At 39.1% G+C, this 22,440-nt stretch overlaps 1 protein-coding gene across 3 annotated transcripts in view; it reads left to right on the top strand.

The window, feature by feature from the left end:
- The first annotated feature begins 9,009 nt into the window (after nt 1-9,009).
- KCNK4 (potassium two pore domain channel subfamily K member 4) overlaps nt 9,010-22,440 on the top strand; it is a 72,038-nt gene continuing 58,607 nt past the window's right edge. Inside the window, exons 1-3 of one of the 3 annotated variants that reach the window (XM_082269585.1) lie at nt 9,010-9,300; nt 10,909-11,228; nt 20,355-20,472. In XM_082269585.1, the coding sequence (XP_082125711.1) occupies nt 11,040-11,228; nt 20,355-20,472 (307 nt within the window). In that variant the 5' untranslated portion in view covers nt 9,010-9,300; nt 10,909-11,039. Of the gene's footprint in view, nt 9,301-9,622; nt 9,772-10,908; nt 11,229-20,354; nt 20,473-22,440 lie in introns of those variants that run through there. The other 2 variants (XM_082269586.1, XM_082269584.1) reach the window with 2 other exon arrangements.

The following is a 22,440-nucleotide window of genomic DNA, read 5'->3' as shown; positions in this document are numbered from 1 at the left end:
TGATTAGCAGAATTTTGTCTGGAATGTTTGCACTTGAATAAGTGTGAAAGAAAAGTAAAAGGACTATCAGCAGATGTAGCATGTAAAAGAAGTGGATATTAATAAACAATCATATCTCTATAGTGCGACACTGTACCTAAAAAAAAAATGATGTCCTTTTCTTTCCACAAATAGAGCTTTCTTTTGGTGGTATTTGATCACCTGTGCGATTTTTATTTTTTGTGCTATAAACAAAAAAAGAGCGACAATTCTAAAAAAAAAAACAATATTTTTCACTTTCTGCTATATAACATTCCCCTCCATAAAAATGTAAAAATCAATTTTTTCATCCAGGAGTCCTTGAAATACGTCCTGTGACCCCACTTTTACAGGAGACCATCGTGCACTGAGAGCTGTCCTTGGGATTGAGCGAGCTGAGCAGGAGCAGCAGAGACTTCTGGCATCCAGCCCAGCTATTCACCTGTCAGCTGGCCACACAGTAATCAGGAGTCAGGACACTGGCTCCTCATCCATCCTTTCCTTGTCACTGTGTTGTGTGTTGAGTGGGCTCTTTCTCGAGGACTATATGCACTCTTTCACATTTTATATTGTGTTGTGAGTACAGTGCATCTGGAAAGTATTCACAGCGCTTCACTTTTTCCACATTTTATTATGTTACAGCCTTATTCCAAAACGGATTGAATTCATTATTGTCCTCAAAATTCAAACAATGCCCCATAATGACAACGTTAAAGAAGTTTGTTTGAAATCTTTGCAAATAAAAAAAAATCCCATTTACATAAGTATTCACAGCCTTTGCCATGACACTCAAAATTGAGCTCAGGTGCATCCCGTTTCCACTGATCATTCTTGAGATGTTTCTCCAACTTGATTGGAGTCTACCTGTGGTAAATTCAGTTGATTGGGCATGATTTAAAAAGGCACACACCTGTCTATATAAGGTCCCACAGTTAACAGTGCATGTCAGAGCACAAATCAAGCCATGAAGTTCAAAGGATTGTCTGTAGACCTCCGAGATTGTATTGAGGCACAGATTTGGGGAAGGGTACGGAAATGTTTGTGCAGCATTAAAGGTCCCAATGAGCACAGTGGCCTCCATCAATTATAAATGGAAGAAGTTTAGAACCACCAGGACTCTTCCTAGAGCAGGCCACCTGGCCAAACTGAGCGATCAGGGGAGAAGGGCTTTAGTCAGGGAGGTGACCAAGAACCCAATGGTCACTCTGTCAGAGCTCCAGCATTTCTCTGTGGAGAGAAGAGAACCGTCCAGAAGAACAACAATCTCTGCAGCATTCCACCAATCGGGCCTATATGGTGAGTGGCCAGACAGAAGCCACACCCTAATAAAAGCACATGCCAGTCTGCCTGGAGTTGGCCAAAAGACACCTGAAGGACTCTCAGACCATGAGAAACAAAATTCTCGTCTGATGAAACAAAGATTAAACTTTTTGGCCTGAATTGCAAATGCCTTGTCTGTAATAAACCAGGCACCACTCATCACCTGGCCAATACCATCCCTACGGTGAAGCATAGTGGTGGCAGCATCATGCTGTGGGTATGTTTTTTTACTGGCAGGAACTGGGAGACTAGTCAGGATCAAGGGAAAGATGAACGCAGCAAGGTACAGAGCCATCCTTGATGAAAACCTGCTCCAGAGCGCTCTGGACCTCAGACTGGGGCGAAGATTCATCTTCTAACAGGACAACGACCCTAAGCACACAGCCAAGATAACAAAGGAGTGGCTTTGGGAAACTCTGTGAATGTCCTTGAGTGGTTCAACCAGAGCCCAGACTTGAACCTGTTTGAACATCTTTGGAGAGATCTAAAAATGGCTGTGCACCCCATCCAACCTGATTAAGCTTGAGAGGTCCTGCAAAGAAGAATGAGAGAAACTGCCCAAAATAGGTGTGCCAAGCTTGTAGCATAATACTCAAAAAGACTTAAAGCTGTAATTGGTGCCAAAGGTGCTTCAACAAAGTATTGAGCAAAGGCTGTGAATACTTATGTACATGTGATTTTTTTATTTTTTTTTATTTTTTATAACTTTGCAAAGATTTCAAACAAACTTCTTTTACATTGTCATTATGGGGTATTGTTTGTAGAATTTTGTGGAAAATAATAAATGTAATACATTTTGGAATAAGTCTGTAACATAACAAAATTTGGAAAAAGTGAAGTGCTGTGAATACATTCCGGATGCACTGTACATAATATGTTGTTTCTAATAAAACCCTTTGACCCTTTTACTACACCAGAGGCCTGCACTGTTTTTTTCCTTTCCCTTGCTTATGTCAGCATAATAGCCAAGAAACTAGTACCTGTAGAAAAAAGTCACTAAAGAAGTTTTCATTAATGAGGTTCTTTATGAATTAGCCCCAGAGTGGCTAATTAGACAATCTTCAGTGTAACAAACACATTGACGCCTCAAACTATTCAACCATGTGATTCTAGAGACAAGGCCCATTAGTATTGATATTATCTTCATTTTCATACACTATATGCCCACATTTATGTAGATGCTCCTCCAAACTATTGATTTCAGATATTTCCAGTGTAGAGATGTAAACTTCATGGAAATTTTCAAACAATGAGAAAAAAAAATATTTTCCCTGCTTTTTTTTCCCAGAAAAAAAATTAGAATTTTGGAAAATTTGAAAAAAAAAACAGTGTGGAGTAGTTTTACAAATTGAAAGATAATTTGTTACTTTGGGAAGGTGAAATGCAGTGTATATAAAAGTATTATACTTAAAATAATATTCGATAAATAAACTAAACTTACTTTTTTTTAATTCTTTATTACAAATGGAATAACAAGGACTGTATATGTTAAGAACATTTCAACTATACAGAAGAACAGGTAAACATCCCCCTTTTCCCTCGTAATAATATAAAAGCTTTCTGCCAATATGCATTTTTAGTTATTGACAAAGCTGATCCAGAAGCATATATTGCTCTTACAAGAGCTTGATGAATTTTCTTCTGATTTTCAGGTAGCATTTTCTCTGTAAATGAGGGATTGTGTATTTTGGGAGGTGATGGTTTGTAAAGCTTCTTCCTTGAAGATGCTGCTGGTGAAGAAACACATAGGAGTCGATTCCCTAAGAGTTAAGTACCAGCAAATAAAACGCAGTAAAATACTGCATGCGGTAAATCAGTTGCGAAAGTTCAATTCACTATGAATTTAGCGTTAAATACCGACAGCGGTATTCTTTCGATGTGGTAATTTATTGCACCTGTCGGTGGTTAAGGGTGGTTTAAGGTCATTTCCTGTGGGCAGAGCCGGGCATTGCATAACATGCTCCTATGTGGGTTGAATCAGGCTCTTTGTGGGTTGATTTATGGTCTTCTGTGGGTTGATTAGGGCTCTCTGTGGGTTGAATTGTGCTCCTATGTGGGTTGAATCAGGATCTCTGTGGGTTGATTCAGGGTTCTCTGTGGATTGAATCAGGCTCTCTGTGGGTTGATTCAGGGTCCTCTGTGGGTTGATTTGGGCTCTCTGTGGGTCCTTTGTGGGTTAAATTAGGCTTTTTGTAGGTGGAATTTAACTTCTTTCAGTAGGTGGAATTAGGCCTCTTTCTGTAGGTAGTATTGCACCCCTTTATTTGGGTGGAATAGTACCCCTCCCTTTCGGTGCAATTAGGTCTACTTTATGTGGGTGGAATCTGTGGGTCGTAATGTGCCCTTTTCTGCAGGTAGAATACTATCCCATTTTTGTTGTATTTGTGAGGAACATGTATGAAACTGAATAGTACCCAATTGTGTGGGTGAATGTTAAAATTCCTATTTGTGTGGGTTTAATGGGAAAGAATATTGCCCCTTTGTTTGGGTCTCAGGGGTAACAGAGTGCCCTTTTTAAATGTCACATGTATATTGTTCTTTATTTATGCATGTCATAGTACTACTGCTATGTAAAGACCACCTTAGTCCATTTTGTGTTATGTTGTGTTCACCATTTGGTAGGATGCCTTGCCCAAGAATTGCAGTATAGCCAGCAATTGGGTCATGCCCGGGATGGCATGACTCCTCTGGGTGGTGGTCTCCAGTTACATCCACAGACTCACGTACAGCATGAGAATCAGCTCCTTTGTTAGTTGAAACTTCATTAGCGCCTCACGCTCACTGAAGTCATCCAGCAGGGTCCTCTCCAAAAACTGACGGGGAGCCATCCCCACAACCCTCCTCCTTCTCCTCTCACGCCTTCTCAGCAGCTTAAAGTGTAAAAAGGTTGCTCTCAAATGACTCTATTGGGGACAAATAACCAGCAACTCGCTCTCTCCACTCCCTTTTAGTCCAACAGGAAATACCGCACTGGTTACCATCAGCTAAAGAGAGGTGTTAAGTATCAAGCCTTTTTTTATAGTTCCTGTTTCATTTGTGAATTGGACCTAACTGATTACCACATGATTTTTTTGAGATATTTACTAACAATTCCTTATTTACCGGAAAATTGTAAAAAAATTTTGTGAACTGAACGTAACTTACTACATGATGGCAATAATGACAATAATTTATGCAAATGAGTAACAAGATACCCTTATCGCGCGGGTAAAAGTTAGTGATTGGACCCCTTTGTGATGATCCAGAAGAAGCAGAAAGAGTGTTTCTGGAATGAGAACTCTGGAGGAAAAAGCTCTTGAATTTTCATTATGGTCCTCATCTTTTATTCCATAAAGTATTTTTCAATGTCTTTAGGGCACCTCTGGTATGCCAGGATGTGTTTTACCCTCCTTGTAGCATTTGGAAAAGAATATTTCATCTCACAATATTTGCAAATTGCAGCTTTGCTCTGAGCAAAAATTACACTGTGGAAATGTTTTCAAACTCTAGATGTTGGTCTCACCATTTTACTGAGAGGAGGAAAAGAAAAAACAATTTACTGAGTAGACTATAGGAACGCTTTATACTGTGATGGTGGAGAACATTAGTAGAAATCATTTCAAGGTTAAAAAGATAAACAAATTTACATTCTTACCTGTCAAATAAGGCCTGATAGGACAGAAACTATTACCTACTGTAGGAGGCACAAGGTGGAGCCCACAAGCAAACTAAATTGGAGCCTTTCCTTTGCAATGCCCCCTAGAGGGCAGAAATGCATATTTCTCTTGTTTGAGAACTGCATTGAGAAGTACAGTGTTACTTGAATTTTATTCCAGGATTTTATTGTTTTCAGCGTTAAGTCTCAGAAACCTTTTAGTAAGGTATTCATAGATAATTTTTTTATCATTGTAATAGAACATATTCCACACTTTTTTTTTTCCCAATTTTTGCAGAAAACAAAAAAAAAAAACGGGTTTGAAATAAACAGGAAAAAACATTTATTTCTAAATGTTTCATTTTTTTCAGGCCTTTTCATCTCTATTTCAGTGTAGTGTACAATTATGTACACAACCTGAGTGGCCTACACTGGGCCTACACTGGGCAGTGACCACAATCCTACTGAAGACCTTCTGTATGAATTGGAATGCCAAAACTAGGTCCAGCATCAATACCTGACTGCGCAAATTCTCTTTTGACTGAATGGACACACATTTCAACACACACACACTAAAATCTTGTGAAAAGCCTTACTAGAAGAATGAAGGCTGATTTAGTCTCAAAGAGAGATCCAACTCTATATTAATGCCTATGGTTTTAAAATGGGATGTCCAACACATTCAAATCGGTGTGATAATCAGATGTCCACACACTTTTGGCCTTATAATGTATTTCTGTATATTCTTTGGAATACACATGCATCCTAAACTTTTTATATTTAGGGGTTGATTTACTAAAGGCAAATAGACAGATAGACAGAGCTTAGTGAATTAGGTAAAACTTCACTTTGCAAAGAATACCCAATCATGTGCAAGGAAAATAAAAAAAACTGCATTTTTGCTTGCACATGATTAGATGATTGAAGTCAGCAGAGCTTCTTCTCATTTACTAAGCTCTGGAGCAACTGCACTTGCAGAGTGCAACTGCACTTTCCAAATTGCACAGTCTATTTGCCTTTAGTAAATCAGCCCTCTAGTCTCTTTCCAACCAACTTTCTTTTCAAGCTGACGTTTTGACAAATGAGGGTTGTCACAACCTAGTTTGTAGATCAGCAAATGTTGTGTAGAAATGTCCATATATGACTGGATCGACAGATAGACACAAATAATTATTTTTCTGAGTGTCTATGTACTACTACTACATGTGTAAATATGAGTGGATATCTATATAAGAACCATATTCCCTGTCCCCAGACACACTCTGATGATAATATGGTTATTGATCGCCATTGATTGCTATCACTTATCTGGAAATGCTGATGGAGCAGGGAAGGGGGTTTAACCCTCCATTATCCAGTAAACAGCTGAAGAGGGCAGTATGGGTAGCTCTCCCTCACTGGGCACTGTGACTGTAATATGGGCAGGGAGCAAATTTTGGGTTTTCGTATATAAGGTATTAGGTAGCACATATTCTCAGACTGCAGCAAACCCCCACCGTGTATGGTAGGGATACCCAGACATTGTTACTTCAAGATTGTGCTAGGTAAACTCCGGACACCAGCATGGAAGGGGTTAATGGGTTAATGTGCTTTGTACATCTCTGACAGGAATGGCATTGAGTGAAGGTTTGTATATACTAGATGGATCTTTCAAGGCAAAAGGTAATATTCTGCATGTAGGCAGGAAATGGGTTAAGGCTGGTCTCAGCACTCTGATATTATATATTTTGCTTTGTGTCAACCTGTCTGCAGAAGCTATGACAGACTGAGAATACAGAGCATCGCAGAGTGCTGTACCTGAGGAGCAGAGAGTTATGTGCCCAAGAAGCAGAGAGTGCTGTGCCTGAGAAGCAGAGAGTGCTGTGCCCGAGAAGCAGAGAGTGCTGTGCCCGAGGAGCAGAGAGTGCTGTGCCCGAAAAGCAGAGAGTGCTGTGCCCGAGGAGCAGAGAGTGCTGTGCCCAAGAAGCAGAGAGTGCTGTGCCTGAGAAAAATAGAGTGCTGTGCCCGAGGAGCAGAGAGTGCTGTGCCCGAGAAAAAGAGAGTGCTGTGCCCGAGAAGCAGAGAGTGCTGTGCTCGAGAAGCAGAGAGTGCTGTGCCCGAGAAGCAGAGAGTGCTGTGCCCAAGAAACAGAGAGTGCTGAGCCCAAGAAGAAAAGAGTGCTGTGCCCAAGAAACAGAGAGAGCTGTGCCCAAGAAGCAGAGAACATTGTGCCTAGGAAGCAGAAAGTGCTGTGCCCAAGAAGCAGAGAACATTGTGCCCAAGAAGCAGAGAACATTGTGCCCAAGAAGCAGAGAGTGCTGTGCCCAAGAAGCAGAGAGTGCTGTGCCCAAGAAGCAACGAGCACTGTGTCCGAGAAAAAGAGAGTGCTGTGCCCAAGAAGCAAGAGATTGTTGTGCTCGAAAAGCAGACCTAAGAAGCTAAGATTGAAGCTTAACATAAACAGTGAGAATGAGGCATATTCTGTGTCATCTTCTGTCACCCTCCTCCCTTTACTACCTCTTCCCTCTCTAATTGATTCACTTTCCTGCTGACTGCCTTTCACACCTTCTTCTCATCAATACTTCCCCCCACATTCCCTCTCTTCATCAGTTACAGTCACTTACTTGGAGGCTATTAATCTATTTCCTTATTGTTTTGTTTTTTCAGTCATTTTTCTATCATATGCACATCTGTATTAATTATGCTTAATGATATTTATCATTCTGACTTATGATAGCACATTTAGGCAAGCAGAGGAGAATATGTCCAGTAGTAGCTTCTTTTGCTTAACTTTGATAGCATCATAGATGCATTGACTACTTTTATAATTCTAAGCATATTCACATGGCATTTACCATTTACGTCTGCCATTTTGTTGCTTGCTAAATGGTTTGTAAAGATATTGTAGGTATTTTAGTCTCAGATCATCCCATCTTTCTTCAAGGAAGGATGGTCATGGTGCACGGAAAAAAAAAAGGACATATATGTAACTTAGAGATCCTTTTAAATGGTCAACATAGACCACACGACATGACGTTGAAAGATTTGAATATGCATGGACATGCCCAAATTTGCAAAACTGAAATGTTTAACTGCTAGCTTATGAAGAGTCATCATTATCCTTATCATCATCCTTTTCCTCTATACTGATTTCTTCCCATCTGAGTGTATAAAGAGCAAACATTAAAACTCTCTCTGTGCACCAGCAATTGAGGTCTAAAAAAATCTGATCAGTTAGGTATTTGTCCAGTATATAGCTGGATACACACTATACAACTTTCGTTGTCTGATTTCCTTTAGAGTTACCTTTAATTATGTAGTGCAAGGGCCTGCTTGACTGCATACAAATTGAAAGAGTTTAGGTTTGACCTCATATTATATGGTTTTGGTAAATCTAAAGGAAAAAATCTAAAAACAATTGTATAGTGTGTATCGGCTTATGGCTGGTTTTTTTTTTAGTGTGAATATGAAGATTGTGTTTTCACTAAATGTTTGTGCACCATAATCAGTGCACTGGTCAGTGTATCTCTGCAGTACAGATAGAAAATAGAAAATGTATATGGTGACACAGACAGATAATCCAGCACATGTGTGATAATGTGTGTTCCAAAACAGCATTCAGACATGACCGTGTGTGGAGGATTGACTAAACATTATCCGTTGTTTGGCTTCTTTTGTCCTGTGAAGGGGTTAAGTTGTAAGGTTAAGTGGCAAGTACTCCTGGTACTGCTCTTTATTGATTGTCATCATCATCATTTATGAGAGTCTTGAGAAAATGTAGAGCGTTAACCCCCTGGCTGCCAACAATAAGCAAGGGTAGTAGGAGGGGTGAAATGACACTGCAGGTTCCATCATCAGGGATATTTGCTCCCCTGCATTTTACCAAGGTGGGTGGGGTTGCTATGCAGTGTTGTATGGCTCCAGCAGACAAGAGGGTGATGCTATGCAATGCAAAAGCATTAGATGATTTTATATGGCTTCTAGAGGAAAGAGTTAAGAGATTATTTCTAGACAGGGGCTAAGTTGTGTCCAGCAAGTCTTAGCAGAGTAGTATTAATTGAAGCATTTGACATTCATTTGGACTCTTATATTAATACTGAAGATGAGCCAGTCTAGCTCAGGAGCACTGTGTTGTCTTGCATGGCGCAGAAGAAAAAGATTAACTTCAGCTTGCTCAGACTGTAAAATGCTATCACACTTTGTAGTATAATGGTATCAAGAAGCTTAAGTAACTAGATTGTGCATTGAATGAGTGGTGTTATGCATAGCAGTGTAGGGGCTGTCCTATACTCTACAGTACACTTGCAGAATAAGCAGAAGTGAGAAGCTGTGCGTCCGAACAACTGCTGGTAAGTGGAGCAGGTCTCTTGGCCACTGGCAAAACAGTGGTTAATGTATGCATTATCTTTTGCATTTCTTTTGTGATACCTCTTTGCATCCTGATGATTATTTTCCTGTGTCATAATGCTCTGCATCTGCATCCTTCTGCCTGTGCCTTTCAATTTGCAGCCTGCTTTTGCAATCCTCATTTTTCCATCTCTCATTGCTATCCAGCCTCATTTACCTTCCCCTCCTTCTGTCTCAGTGCCTATATCTGTATGACTCCCTCTGTCTCCTATTCAGTCCTAATTTCCACGCCCATGCAGTGTGTGGATAGGAGGGAGGAATCAGTGTGGTGGGTATCACTCTTCTTAGGACATCTACAGCACAGGCTGAACTGCAGGCCCTGCTGTAGGGGGGCATACCTGTCTGAGTGTGTGAGTGTCTACCTGTATGCTCATCATACCCTATATATTTTCTCATACTTGTGCTGGGACCCGGTAAGACTCAAGAACCCTTACTTAGGAAGCTTACAATCTTTTACTTGGAGATGCTCCTATAGTCATTTGTATATACAATATGTCTCTTTTCTTCTAGGAATATAGGATTGTATAGTTTTCTGAAATATATCTCTTTTATATATTTTTTATATACTGTAGTATAAGTGCACAGTATATTATGCCAAACCTGAGGATGAGTCTGACTAGAGAATATGAAAATCTTTTTTTTTTTTTTAAGGAAACAAGAACAGATTCCTTTAAATGTGGAAATGCTGTAGAAATCTGTGTGTGTGTATATATATATATATAGATAGATAGATAGATAGATAGATAGATAGATAGATAGATAGATAGATAGATAGATAGATAGATAGATAGATAGATAGATAGATAGATAGATAGATAGATAGATAGATAGATAGATAGATAGATGTTTTAATTTGTATTTTAAGTTAATTAACCAATATGTGTAATTGCTTCTAGTTTTATGACTCCAGTAAACACTGAAAAATCAATACAGGTGAAGCTGTTTGCGAAACTTGGATGCCATATATTAAAGCTTTTTTAAAAGTGCAGATTTACAATGATCCACTAAATTTGTCAGATTAGATTTAACCATGCCCTTGAAGCATTGAGAACTTAAAAATAATTGTTATAATTTAATTCTAGCTGTAATAGTAAACACTTTGCGTGTATTTATGCAGCCCATTTACAAGCAATATATAAAATGACTACTGTACAATTACGCTGCATAAAAAAAAAAAAAAAAAAAAAAAAAACATACAATTAATCTGAAATCTGAGCATTTGTGAATTAAGTTTTTTTTTTTTTTTCCAAAAAGTTTATTGAAGAAACATGGTATAACAATAGTGAATTAAGTTATATCATATTTGCTACCCTTCAAACTACTTCACTAGTATACAAGAGTACCTATTGGTGCATCTATACTTTTCAGCCAGATCAGTTGGGTATCAATTGCTACAATTCTAGATAATGTAGTTGATTTTATGTACTAATATTCTGACCATTCAGTAGTTACTCTAATCATCCTGACATAAGTTAGACTACTAAATTGATGTATTTGCTATTACCAAGTTTGTGTGCATATGAAACCTCCTTGTTTTCTTTTTCTTCTAGTGTCTTGTCGCTCCCCAGTAGGACCACTTCCTAGCGGCTTCCTGTACCCACTATCCTGCTCCTCCCAGGATTCCATATTACTGGGAGATCAAACAGGAGCTGAGGAGGTAGTAGTAACCAGCAAAAACGTCATGAAGAAGAAGACCGTGTTGGCGTTGTTTGGTTTAGTGCTGGGGTACCTGGTTACAGGAGCGGTGGTCTTCCAGATGCTTGAAAAACCCTTTGAGGCTATGCAGCAGGACCTACTCACAAGACACCGAAATGACTTCCTTACAGAAAACTTCTGTGTTAAGGAGGATTCCCTGGACAAGTTTGTGTTGGTGAGCAATAGACATAGAATGACACCATTTGGATTCATAGAAATCTGTACGAATGCTTAGTTTACTAGACATATAATGGCAAAAAGCTATATGCAAACAAATAAAGAGCAGTCATCTTTCATTGTTTGGGTTAACCTGAACTGATGAAAGGTGGACTTGAACTGAAGTCCCTTAGTAATTGTACATTGTTGCTCTTCACTCTGCCATATTAAATTAAGACCGTAGACTCCTGTGGAAAAAGTGTGCTCTGCATTCTTAATGTGGCAACAAGTATTGCCATAATATATTATACGGGTTGGGGGTGTTGTATTAAGTAAAGAAAGTTTCCATGTTTATCTGTCTTCCAGTTGCTAACGATATAGTAAATAGAGGCAGTGGGGGTTATTTATTAAACCTGGAGTGTTCCAAAACTGGTGCAGCTTTCCATAGAGACCAATTAGCTTCCAGGTTTTATTGTCAAAGCCTAATTGAACAAGCAGAAGTTAGAAGCTGATTGGCTACCATGCACAGCTGCACCAGATTTTGAGTGCACTAGCTTTAGTAAATCTCCCCCAATATTCCATTGTCTCAATAGTTAGAATATGCAGGTTTTAAGGTCATATGGACTATCTTAGCTGTAGGGCTTGCAAAGAAAAAAAAAAAGATTTTAGCAACTTTCCAAAAAAAAATAAAGATTTCAAAGATGCTGGGGACTAGAACTGAATGATTTCATTATTATAACTCTTCTTCAGCCATATATACAAAATATATCAAAAGGAACACAGGAAGATTAGTTATAGTTATATAAGGTATAAAAAAACTTGACTGTTCTAATGTTGACTTGACTTCATCCTCTTACTTCATAATCTGCCATAGCAGAAAACTGGTTGGAATTGAATAGCCAGAATGTAATTTGGACAGACTCCCTCTCGTATTCTGCATTATTTAGTAACACTCATGTTTTGACTATGTTTTTTTCTTTGGTAACACTTATGGCATTGTCTGCAGGACATGCAAGGATAAATCTTTCATGCGGGCCCGCATCCATACTCCTCTGTGTTTAGCATCATCGCTAAGTAGGGTGGAGTCAGGATCATGGCAAGGACTAAATTGGCATCACGGTAGGCACACAAACATTGACACTGAAAGCAACACAACTGAGTTAGGGTTATCCCTTTTACACAGAACATTTTCTTGTTCTATTGGTCTTAAAGTGGTTCTAAAAGCAGAAGTTTTTTTTTTTTATCTTAAGGCATATAATGCATTATGATAAAAAACCTTTTGTATGCAGCACCCCCATCTCTATCCAGCAATGTTACAGAAGAGACTCGGCTGCCTGGGACTCTCCCTCTTCATTGGCTGAGACAGCAGCGGAGCACCATTGGCTTCTGCTGCTGTCAATCAAAGTAAGTGAGCCAATGAGGAGAGGGCAGTGTCACTGTACTAATGAAACTGTCCAGGAAGGGATTAAACATCTAGGGAAATCAAAGGGTTAAATGTGTGCCTAACCAGTTTTTTTGTGTACTGTGTGTGCTGTTTTTTTAATAAGGGATCTGATGGATTTTATTCCCTGCATTGCAGGGAAAGAATATCCATCACATCCCTGCTGACAGAACAGAACTCTGCCTTGTTTTCATAAGCAGAGCTCTGTTCTGTGTCTCTCTGCACCAATCAGCAAGTGCCGGCGGACATCCATTGGCTGGCACCCGCTGATCGGCTTGTGCTGTGTCTAATCACAGCACAGCCGCAGCACCGGCAGCACGTGTTCGTGCCCCCTACCTGAAAGTGCCGGGTCTATTGCTAGGTACGGGATCCAGCTCAGGGGAGGCGCTCTACCACCATATTATTTATGCGGTCGGCAAGTGGATACATTTTTGCACTTTTACTTGTAAATGTGCAGGTGTAATTTTCTCTGTAAGCAACAGTTTGGAACGAATCATGTTCTTTACTAAGCTAATTTAGCTTGATAAAGAACCTTGGTTTGTTTGAAACTGTTGCTTTCCGAGAAAATTTGATTTATATACCTGCACTTGGATTTACAAGTAAAAGAGCAATATGAAAGATTTATGGACTATATATCCCTTGATTCGTTATATATAAACACATGTATATATAAATATATACACATATACACTTTTTTTGGTAATATTCTTAGCCAGATTAAGACCAATAGTACAAGAAAGTGTTCTATGTAGGATGACCCTACACACACCTATATTTTGAATGATGGTAGGAAACAATTCTTGCCTATAACTAGGTGGAAAAGCTTCCTCTTTCCGTTCCACTGCCGTCAGGCGGAGCTCTACTGTTTCTAATGGCAAATACACTCTAATCAAGACGTTCCAATACATCTATTCATGTCAGTGATTTATAGCAAACCACTATTTACTATGATCAGGTCCTGACTCCTGACTAAAGACTGCAGTATGGAATGACGCAGACCTTTTCTCGATTGTAGTCAACCCAGTCTATAGAAGATTTGGCCATCCATCCTGAAGACCAGGCTTGTCCTACACCAGCTGTGTCCAAACTATGGCCCTTCAGCTGTTCAGGAACTACAATTCCCATAATGCCTAGTTATGTCTCTGAATGTCTGAGATTTACAATGCCTCATGGGAACTGCAGTTCCTGAACAGTTGGAGGGCAATAGTTTGGACACCCCTGTCCTACAAAGTCTTTGGGGGACAATGGAAACAAATGAAACAATGTTACATGCATGCTGATGTGTTCACATCTTATATATACTAACGGTTTGACATCTAAGTTAATATCCTTCAATTTCAAATGTTGACAGCTGCCAATAGCAGGGACATCACTCTTTTAGAAACCCTAAAAGCTTATTCTAACAAGAATGTATGTTTGTATGGGAGATTTTTACCATTTTCAGCTCACGGGGAACACCCAAAAACAAAGCAGCCCAGCCCTGTTCATCTGACACCCCTATTTCTCTTATTGGAGTATTCCAAAGATTCAGGTCTGAATATACTTTATAGTTGTTTAATAGAAATGTTTATTCTAAAATAAAAATCCATATAGAAAATAAAACATTCCCACCGGTGTTATTTGTATGGATAACCGAAAAGTTAAATAATGGCACTTTTAGTGTCTGTAACTATGCAAAATGACATGAATATAATATAAGAAAGCAGTGACACTTTTACCTAATTTATAAAGGAGAAATCTAAAATTGCTCCAGTCATTCTTAGATGATGTGGCAGGCTGCAGTCCAGTGCAATGTTGTGTGCAAGCCAAAGCCACTCCTCTTTGGAAACAAATGTGCATAGGTTGACTGTGCACCATTCATATCTTTGAGTCATTCATTGAGTTTGATTAGATCATCTGTTGCATACACATTTTACTGCAATCTGTATTATATCTATTTTTCAGGCAAATTACTTAGCTGCTTGGACTGTATGAATGTATTTAACTTGGACAAAATATAGAATGAAAGGGGCATACTATGTATACATACAATGGGGAAAATAATTATTTGATCCCCTGCAGATTTTGTAGGTTTTCCCACTTACAAAGAAATGAAGGGTCTATATTTATCATAAGTGTATTTTAAATGATAGAGACAGAACATCAACCAAAGATCCCCATGATACAAATGTTATAAATTGAATTGCAGTTCAGTGAGTAAAATAAAGTAAATATTTGATCCCCAAGCAAAACATGACTTAGTACTTGGTGGAGAAACCCTTGTTGGCAAGCACAGAGGTAAGACGTTTCTTGTAGTTGATTACCAGGTTTGCACACATCTCAGGAGGGATTTTGGTCCACTCTTCTTTACAGATCTTCTCTAAATCCTTAAGGCTTCTGGGCTGCAGCTTGGCAACTCAAATTTTCATCTCCCTGTATAAATTTTCTATAGGATTAAGGCAGGGCCAGCCCTATCATGGGTTCCGCTGGGTCCATTGGACTCAGGCAGAACTTGGACAGGGGCAGCAAATTGATGTCCCAGATTTGTTTTTCAACAGTTTAGTGTGTTACTAGTTTGCGTCTCATTAAGTGTGGCATTTCCCTATCTCATACTGCCGTCCATAGTGAAAACTGATGAGTATGAGGAGGCGGAGCGTCTCCTCTGGGGAACGTGGTATGCACAATGACGTCAGACCTCAGGGCACTCCATCCCACGCAGGGCAGGCTCGATCTTCTAGGGCGGTGGGCGTGGCAGATACAGGAAGGACAGGACTGATAGTGGGTGTTTGGTGGACCGGTCTGGTGGTGAGGTATGAAAGAAGATAACAGTATATATAATATTTTCTAAATTTGATATTTAAGTTATTATTTTTGTTTTTGTTTGTTTGTTTGTTTGTTTTTTGTCCCCATACCCCACAAAGCAGCCCCTTAATCTACCCCACAAAGCAGCCCCTTAACCCCCCCACCCCCACAATGCAGCCCCTTAACCCCCCACCCACCCCCACAATGCAGCCCCTAAAACATTTTGCATATAGACAAGGTACTGTTGCATGTAAATCTGACATCCTCATAAAATTAATTTTAGTTTTAATTATCACGATATAATATAATAGATGTGGGGGCCTTTTGGTGGGCGTGATTTTTATTTTTGGAGGGGGCAGCATTTCATTCTTGGACCCAGGCCGCACAATGTCTTGGGCCAGCCCTGGCTTAAGGTTTGGAGACTGGCTAAGCCACTCCATGACCTTGGGCAAACTTACAAAATCTGCAGGGGATCAAATAATTATTTTCTCTACTGTATTTTATATAGGAATATATATATATATATATATATATATATATATATATATATATATATATATATATATATATATATAAATACAGGATATAAAATACAGGACTATGGAAATATAAAAGTATTATTGCTAGTTGCCTATCCTATAAGTTAGTTATTGTACATGGTTTTTATTTTTATTTTGATGCTTGGGTGTTTTAAAAATGTACTGTGCATGATTAAACTGAATAAAGCAATAACATGTATTATTTTTTGTCTATAACAACCAATCAGGTTCCAGCGATTTTTTTAGTCAAGGTAAATATGAAAGTGGTATTAAACCTGAAAAACATAAATGTAATATATTGCAGCTTACCAATCAATAAATGTCATGGCTGCCTTGGTTTTCTTATTTTAGGCTTTTTTCCTTTATTTGATCCTTCCAGTAACACACTCCCTGTCTTAAGGGATGTCCAGTCTGGACATAGGAGCAATGGAGACACCTTTCCACAGCATTTTTGTCAATTTGGGTAGAGGTTAGTGATAGATGCACTAGCAGATTCAATTAAAGCAACTTGTTCTAATGAAAGAATAAAAGTTGGCCATTGTAAGCACACTTGTCAGTCTTAAAGTGTAGTAAACTCCAGAAATAGATTTATACCTAGAGGTAAGCTTATAATAAAGCTTACCTCTAAGTAAAATTATGCATCGTTTAGGAGATATTCCAGCGAGCAGCAGCCGGTAGATCCAGAAGAGGCAAACCCCCCCCCCAAAAAAAACAATTAAGCTTGATCCAGATTGTTCCAGTTGGGAGAAAAAAATTCCTTCCTGATACCCCAAGAGGCAGTCGGATGCCGGGAATATAACTGTTTTTTTTAACAGTTAAATCAATGGGTTTAGTTCCGCTTTAAAGAAAAGTGAAAAATAACAGACCTACTAGCAGGCACAGCAGGTGAAAATCTTAGGATTAGTAAACTGCAATAGAATACATTTTTATTTTAGGGTTTAATACTGCTTTAATTATCTAATTAACTGATATCAGAATCAACACTGTCTTCTATTACATTTAAATATTCCATGCTTTCCTTAAAGTGACATAGTTTGATCCTACTATTTGCTATAGGCTTTGGCATAGCTATCGCATTCATTTTTTTTATTTAAAGGGTCAGTCCACCAAAAAGTGATATTTAAGTTATTGGTAGACCCTGTTGGGTTGATTCAATCCTTTTTTTCTTACTTGTCTTGGGTGCTCTAAAAAGGCTAGTTTACATGAGCAATTAGCACACCCTGCGATTTCCAGCGGCAAGAATATGCAGATTTTTCCATCTGGAATGAAATATATATGTGAATAGCTGTGGCCCGTACAATGTAATGACAGGCTGATGGCGGCTATTCTTGACTGTTCGCATAGCCATTATCTGCTGTGATCATGGCTGGACGTGTTTTGCCTGCATCCAGCCACAATCACAACAGGTTGGTAAATAGACTCTTACACTGAGTTCTCTCCACTTTATTTCAGACATTTTCCCAATCCACCTGGAAGTTTTGGGTGTTCCAACCTTCATTCGTTTTGTTTAGCCCCTCTTGCTACATCCTCCATAATAAAAAATACAAAGCTTTGTAGAGGGTATAAAGAGATACAAGTGTGCAAACCCAGATATCCAACAATGAAAATCTCACTAATTTAGTCCCCAGGAGACATTATTAGATAGTTTTGGATCAGTTTTGAGTGGACAGACCCTTAATAAGGCAAAGAACGATGTGTAAATGAAATAAACCATAACAACCAATCAAATAATTTGAAACGTTTCTGATAACTCTAACCTGATGAAAGATAAAATGTAACTTGTTGCTGTAATTTGCTGTATAGGAAAACCTTACCATCGCTAAATATTAAAGAGATTTACATGGAACGTAAGCAAACAGCATATGTTTTTTTATAATTTTTGGTATAGCAAGGATGGGTTAGAACCCTTGTTAAATAATCATTTTTGTCTATTTGTAAGTTTTCACGAGGACAGAAATTGAGGGAAAATCTAAGAAACAGGGACAAAGCAGAAAAAAAAAAAAAGTTGACAGAGAGTCTAAAAGCCTTGTACACACGATCAGATTATCAGTAGGGATGATCGAACTTTTGAAAAGTTCGGTTCGGCCAGAACATCTGAACTTCCCGAAAGTTCGGCCCGGATTTCAGAACCCTATTGAAATCAATGTTGACCCGAACTTCGGTAATCAAAAAACACAATTTTTAAGCCCTAAAACCCAATAAATGCCCCTAAAAAGTCCCTAGGGTTCTGGGTCATGCCCCATTAACTATTAATCACACAAAAAAGTTCTTAAAAATTTTAATTTTTGATAAAAAAGCCAATTATTGAAAAAAAATTAAAAAAAAAAAAAAAAAAAAGAGATTTTTTGGATTTCAGATCTGGGGGGGGGGGGGGGGTATAAAAAGTGTACATGTGAAGTTTCAGCTCTGTAGCATGTCCAGAACCATAAAAAAAAGATCATTTGTATTAGAACACTTTCAGCTCAGGGGGTTAGCTTCTCTTCTCGGTTTTCACACCTTGCCGGTTTCAAAGCAGGTATTTTTTTTGGGTTCTTTGCAGTCAGTAAAAACATCTGAACTTGTGTATAGTGGTACTGTGCACAAGTTCTGATGTTTTGCCTGCCTCCAAAAACTCCCAAAAAATGCCAGCAAAAACACACCTGGGCATTTTTTTTTGACGCTAGCGTTTTTTTAGCATTTTTTGGGGTTCTTTTGAGGCAGGCAAAACATCTGAACTTGTGTATAGTGGTATATATACACACATAATTATATGTATATAGACACCTAGCCATATATAGGTGTGATAGTAGCAGAAATATATTACTGTAAATGATTTCATTAGCGCAAGCATATATTTCTGCTACTATCACACCTATATATGTCTAGGGGTATAGATACAGACATATATGTGTATATATACCCCCTATACACATGTTCAGATGTCATGTCTGACATCAAACATGTCCTCAAAAAAGCACTGGCAGTGGCAGCCCCTGCAGCATGAAAAATGCTTGGCTGGTGAGAAGCCATATTCCTGTCCCGAAGCAACTCAGAGAAATGATCATTTCTCTATAGCGGTCACTGTCAGTTAACCCTACACTACACTACGGTCCCTTTACACTTAACAATTTCCCTACAGAAACTAAATTTTTGAAGCTAACTTAAGTGTAAAGGAGCACTCTAACTACACTAGATATCCCTTTCCTCACACTAAAAATAGCTAAATGACACTTTGTAACACATTAGAACAGAACAGCATTCCACTCTCTTCCATGTCCCGTACAAGAATGCTAGGAATTTGGCGGGGGCGATCTTATATACTGGGGGGCGTATTCACTAATGATTGGTCTAGGGACCCCCTAGTCACTCCAATCACATTCCTAGCATTCTCCTGCCCCCTCAATTGGCTTTTGCTAATGGTTCTGGTCCAATCATGGGCTTTTAAAGCCCATTTCCTGAAGCATTGCATTTTGGTCGGTTCTAGTTGCCGAATTCCGAACTTTTTGGGCAAAAAGTTCTAAATTCGGCCGAACCTCGAAAACCCAATGTTCGGGCCGAACCGATGGTGGACCCGAACCGTTCGATCATCCCTAATTATCAGACCACTTTTCGTCCATTTTATGTTGCATGCTAGTCTCATATGGAAAGTGAAGAGGTTACTTTCATACGAAAATTCGCGTACGACAGAATTCAACTTCAGAAATTATGTCATGTGTCGAATTGTTTTGTATGTGTTCTTTCGTTTCCAAGCATTCCTAGTCTTGCTTTTACAATTATTTTATGAAAACTGTACTAATTAAACTAAAATCGGATGTTGTGTTCATGTACGATAAAAATTTTATAGCCTGCGCATCAAGTTTTTGTCGTCTGAAAATTCGTAATGGGCTGTCAAAAGCACCATACTAACAATCCGAAAATTGGCAGATCGTTCGACAGACGAAATTTTACAGAAAAAGTATGATTTGGCTAAACATATACATTAGGGAGCAACACCATGCGCAATGTTCTTTTACAACTGATGTGTGCATTAAACTTTACTAATTTAAAAAAAATTAAATGATTAAAAAAAGAAGAAAATGTCATATACTTTAGTGAATTGACGCTTGTGTCTTTGCAAATCAGTCTCTCTAGTAGGACTATATAACTTACCTTTCAGCAATATTGCATAACGTATCTGACATTTAATCCTTTTTCATCGTTTGAGTGTCAAACTTGCAGTGTAGAACACTGTAGCCCCTTCTTTGATAAATTATAATTTTCTGAAACTATGCAGCTGATGTATGTCATTGGTACATTTCAGTTGTTTATGTTTTAGTTTAGCTCTTTTAAGGTGATATATGATATATATACTGTGGGGAAAGGGAAATGATGGCTTGCACAGTTAAGTGACTGTTTGGCTCTACAGCAGGTGAAAGAAGCCCTGGGTTCTGGAGCTGATATTGCAGTAAATGGCACCAACGTTACCTCACGGTGGGACATTGGGAGTTGCTTCTTCTTTGCGGGAACCGTCATCACCACAATCGGTAATGATTATTATTTACCATAGTTCAAGAAATAGATAGCACAATAATCTTATTTAAGTTCAAATGCAGCAGACCCAGAATAATTGAACTAATTGTACTCATATTTATTCAATTTTTTACTGATATTAAAGTGTACAGTGTATTACAATTTTGAACAGAATAGGGAAGAGTTAATAACACTATCGGCTTATATTTTTTTGCTGTCTGTGTCCCTTTGGAGAGATTTCCCCTCCTCTCCTGTTCTGGAGGCAGAAGAGGACGTCAGGTGAAATCTCTGAAAAGGGAGGGTCATTTCCCTTTTAGACAGGGGACAGGTCTTCCTATTGGATAATTTACCCTCACCTCTCTTTCCTCTGACAACTCAAAAATATTGGATTTCTTTTACTTTTTGTCTTGTCTGTTCTGTTTAGTAATCAGTACCAATTGAGAACGTGAATCTGTCCAAAGCAATAAAAATGTGATAGGGGTTTCAATCCTTTTCTACTCTGTTTAAAATGAAATAAAACCGTTTTGGTTATACATAAACTGTAATAAAAACACATTTATTTGATATGGTCATAGTGTACATCAGGGCTATGCAACACCCACATTCATGGGTGAGGATTGTAATGCAGTTGTAGGATTTCCCTGATTTAAAAGGTAACTCCACTTTCGTGGGGAATAAAAATAGCAAACAAAGAAAAAACAATATAGCGTATACAATTGCGACATGAATCATTGTGATTGTAATCAAATTTTATTAAAAATGCCCTTTCCTTTTCAATCTGCAGCTGTTGTGATTTTCTGAAAGTGCAATGCAATATGGCTGCTTGTATGATTGGCTCACCGATTTTCCCAGAACATAGAAAGAAAAACCCCAATGGGAATTTGAAGGCAGAATTAGGTATAGAGGTGTTTTAAATATTAAACATTTATTTCACATATAAATATAAAATTGAACAATTATACAAACGTGTTGTATAAAAAGTATTGGACCATGAAGTACATAGACAAATGTGCCGTGGGATCAGTTAGGGAGCTATACATGTGGGGCAGGGGCGTAACTACAGGGGTTGCAGGGGTTGCAATTGCAACCGGGCCCCATGCTCCAGGGGGCCTGTGCGGCTACCCTGTACACCTGGACAGGAGGGGGGCAGGGGCAGCATGTAGAGAAATCACTGTCCTTCTTTGCGGAAAGTTATGTAGACAACTAGAGGGTATGCGTTACCATAATCCCTAAACAAGGTTTAGAAAGGTACCCCCCTCACTGTCCTTCTTTTTCCTCCTGTAGTTGCAGGAGGAAAATGGAGGAGATTGGTTCCTCTGTATGCTTCCCCTGCCACTCCTCCTATCCAGTTCACTTGTGTTCTGCTATCTCTGGGCCCCTGTGTGCTCCCCTGGTCCCCCCCTATTGTGCTGCCCCCCCCTACTGTGCTCCCTTCCTTCTCCTGCCGGCTGCTGCAGGGGATGTGTCACAATAGAGAACCAGGAAGGCGGTCAGTAAATATGTAATTTACCAGCTCCTTCCTTTTCTGAATGGACAGAGTCATAGTCAGTGACATTGTAAAAAAATTAATAAGATTCCAAAAAATAAAAACTACTGACACCAATGGGTGAACTTCCAGGATCGCAAAGGTCACACTTGTGACCGGGCCCTGGCATTCCACCACTGTGGGGAGGCCCCAAGATGGCAGGAAGGGGGACCACTGCAGAACTTGTGAAAGGGTCCCACAACGAGAGTAAAGGGTCCCAGGATCAGTGGGAAGAGCCCCAGGCTTGAAGGGAAGGGAAGGGCCCCGGGGGGCCCTTCATGGTTTCTTGCATCGGGGCCCTGAAGGTTCTAATGATGCCTCTCATGTGGGGGGATAAGACTGTCCAACCCCAAGTTCCCACTGATGCAACTATTCCAACATGTTTCGGAACTCTACATGCCTTCTTCAGGTAAAAAAGACACAGCACTTAGGTCTAAAGATACACGAAATATATATA

The sequence above is a fragment of the Pelophylax lessonae genome (assembly GCF_965119305.1).
Source record: "Pelophylax lessonae genome assembly, chromosome: 10".
Lineage (NCBI taxonomy): Eukaryota > Metazoa > Chordata > Amphibia > Anura > Ranidae > Pelophylax > Pelophylax lessonae.
Note: the sequence above shows the minus strand (reverse complement) of the source record. Positions and strands in the feature narration are given on the sequence as shown.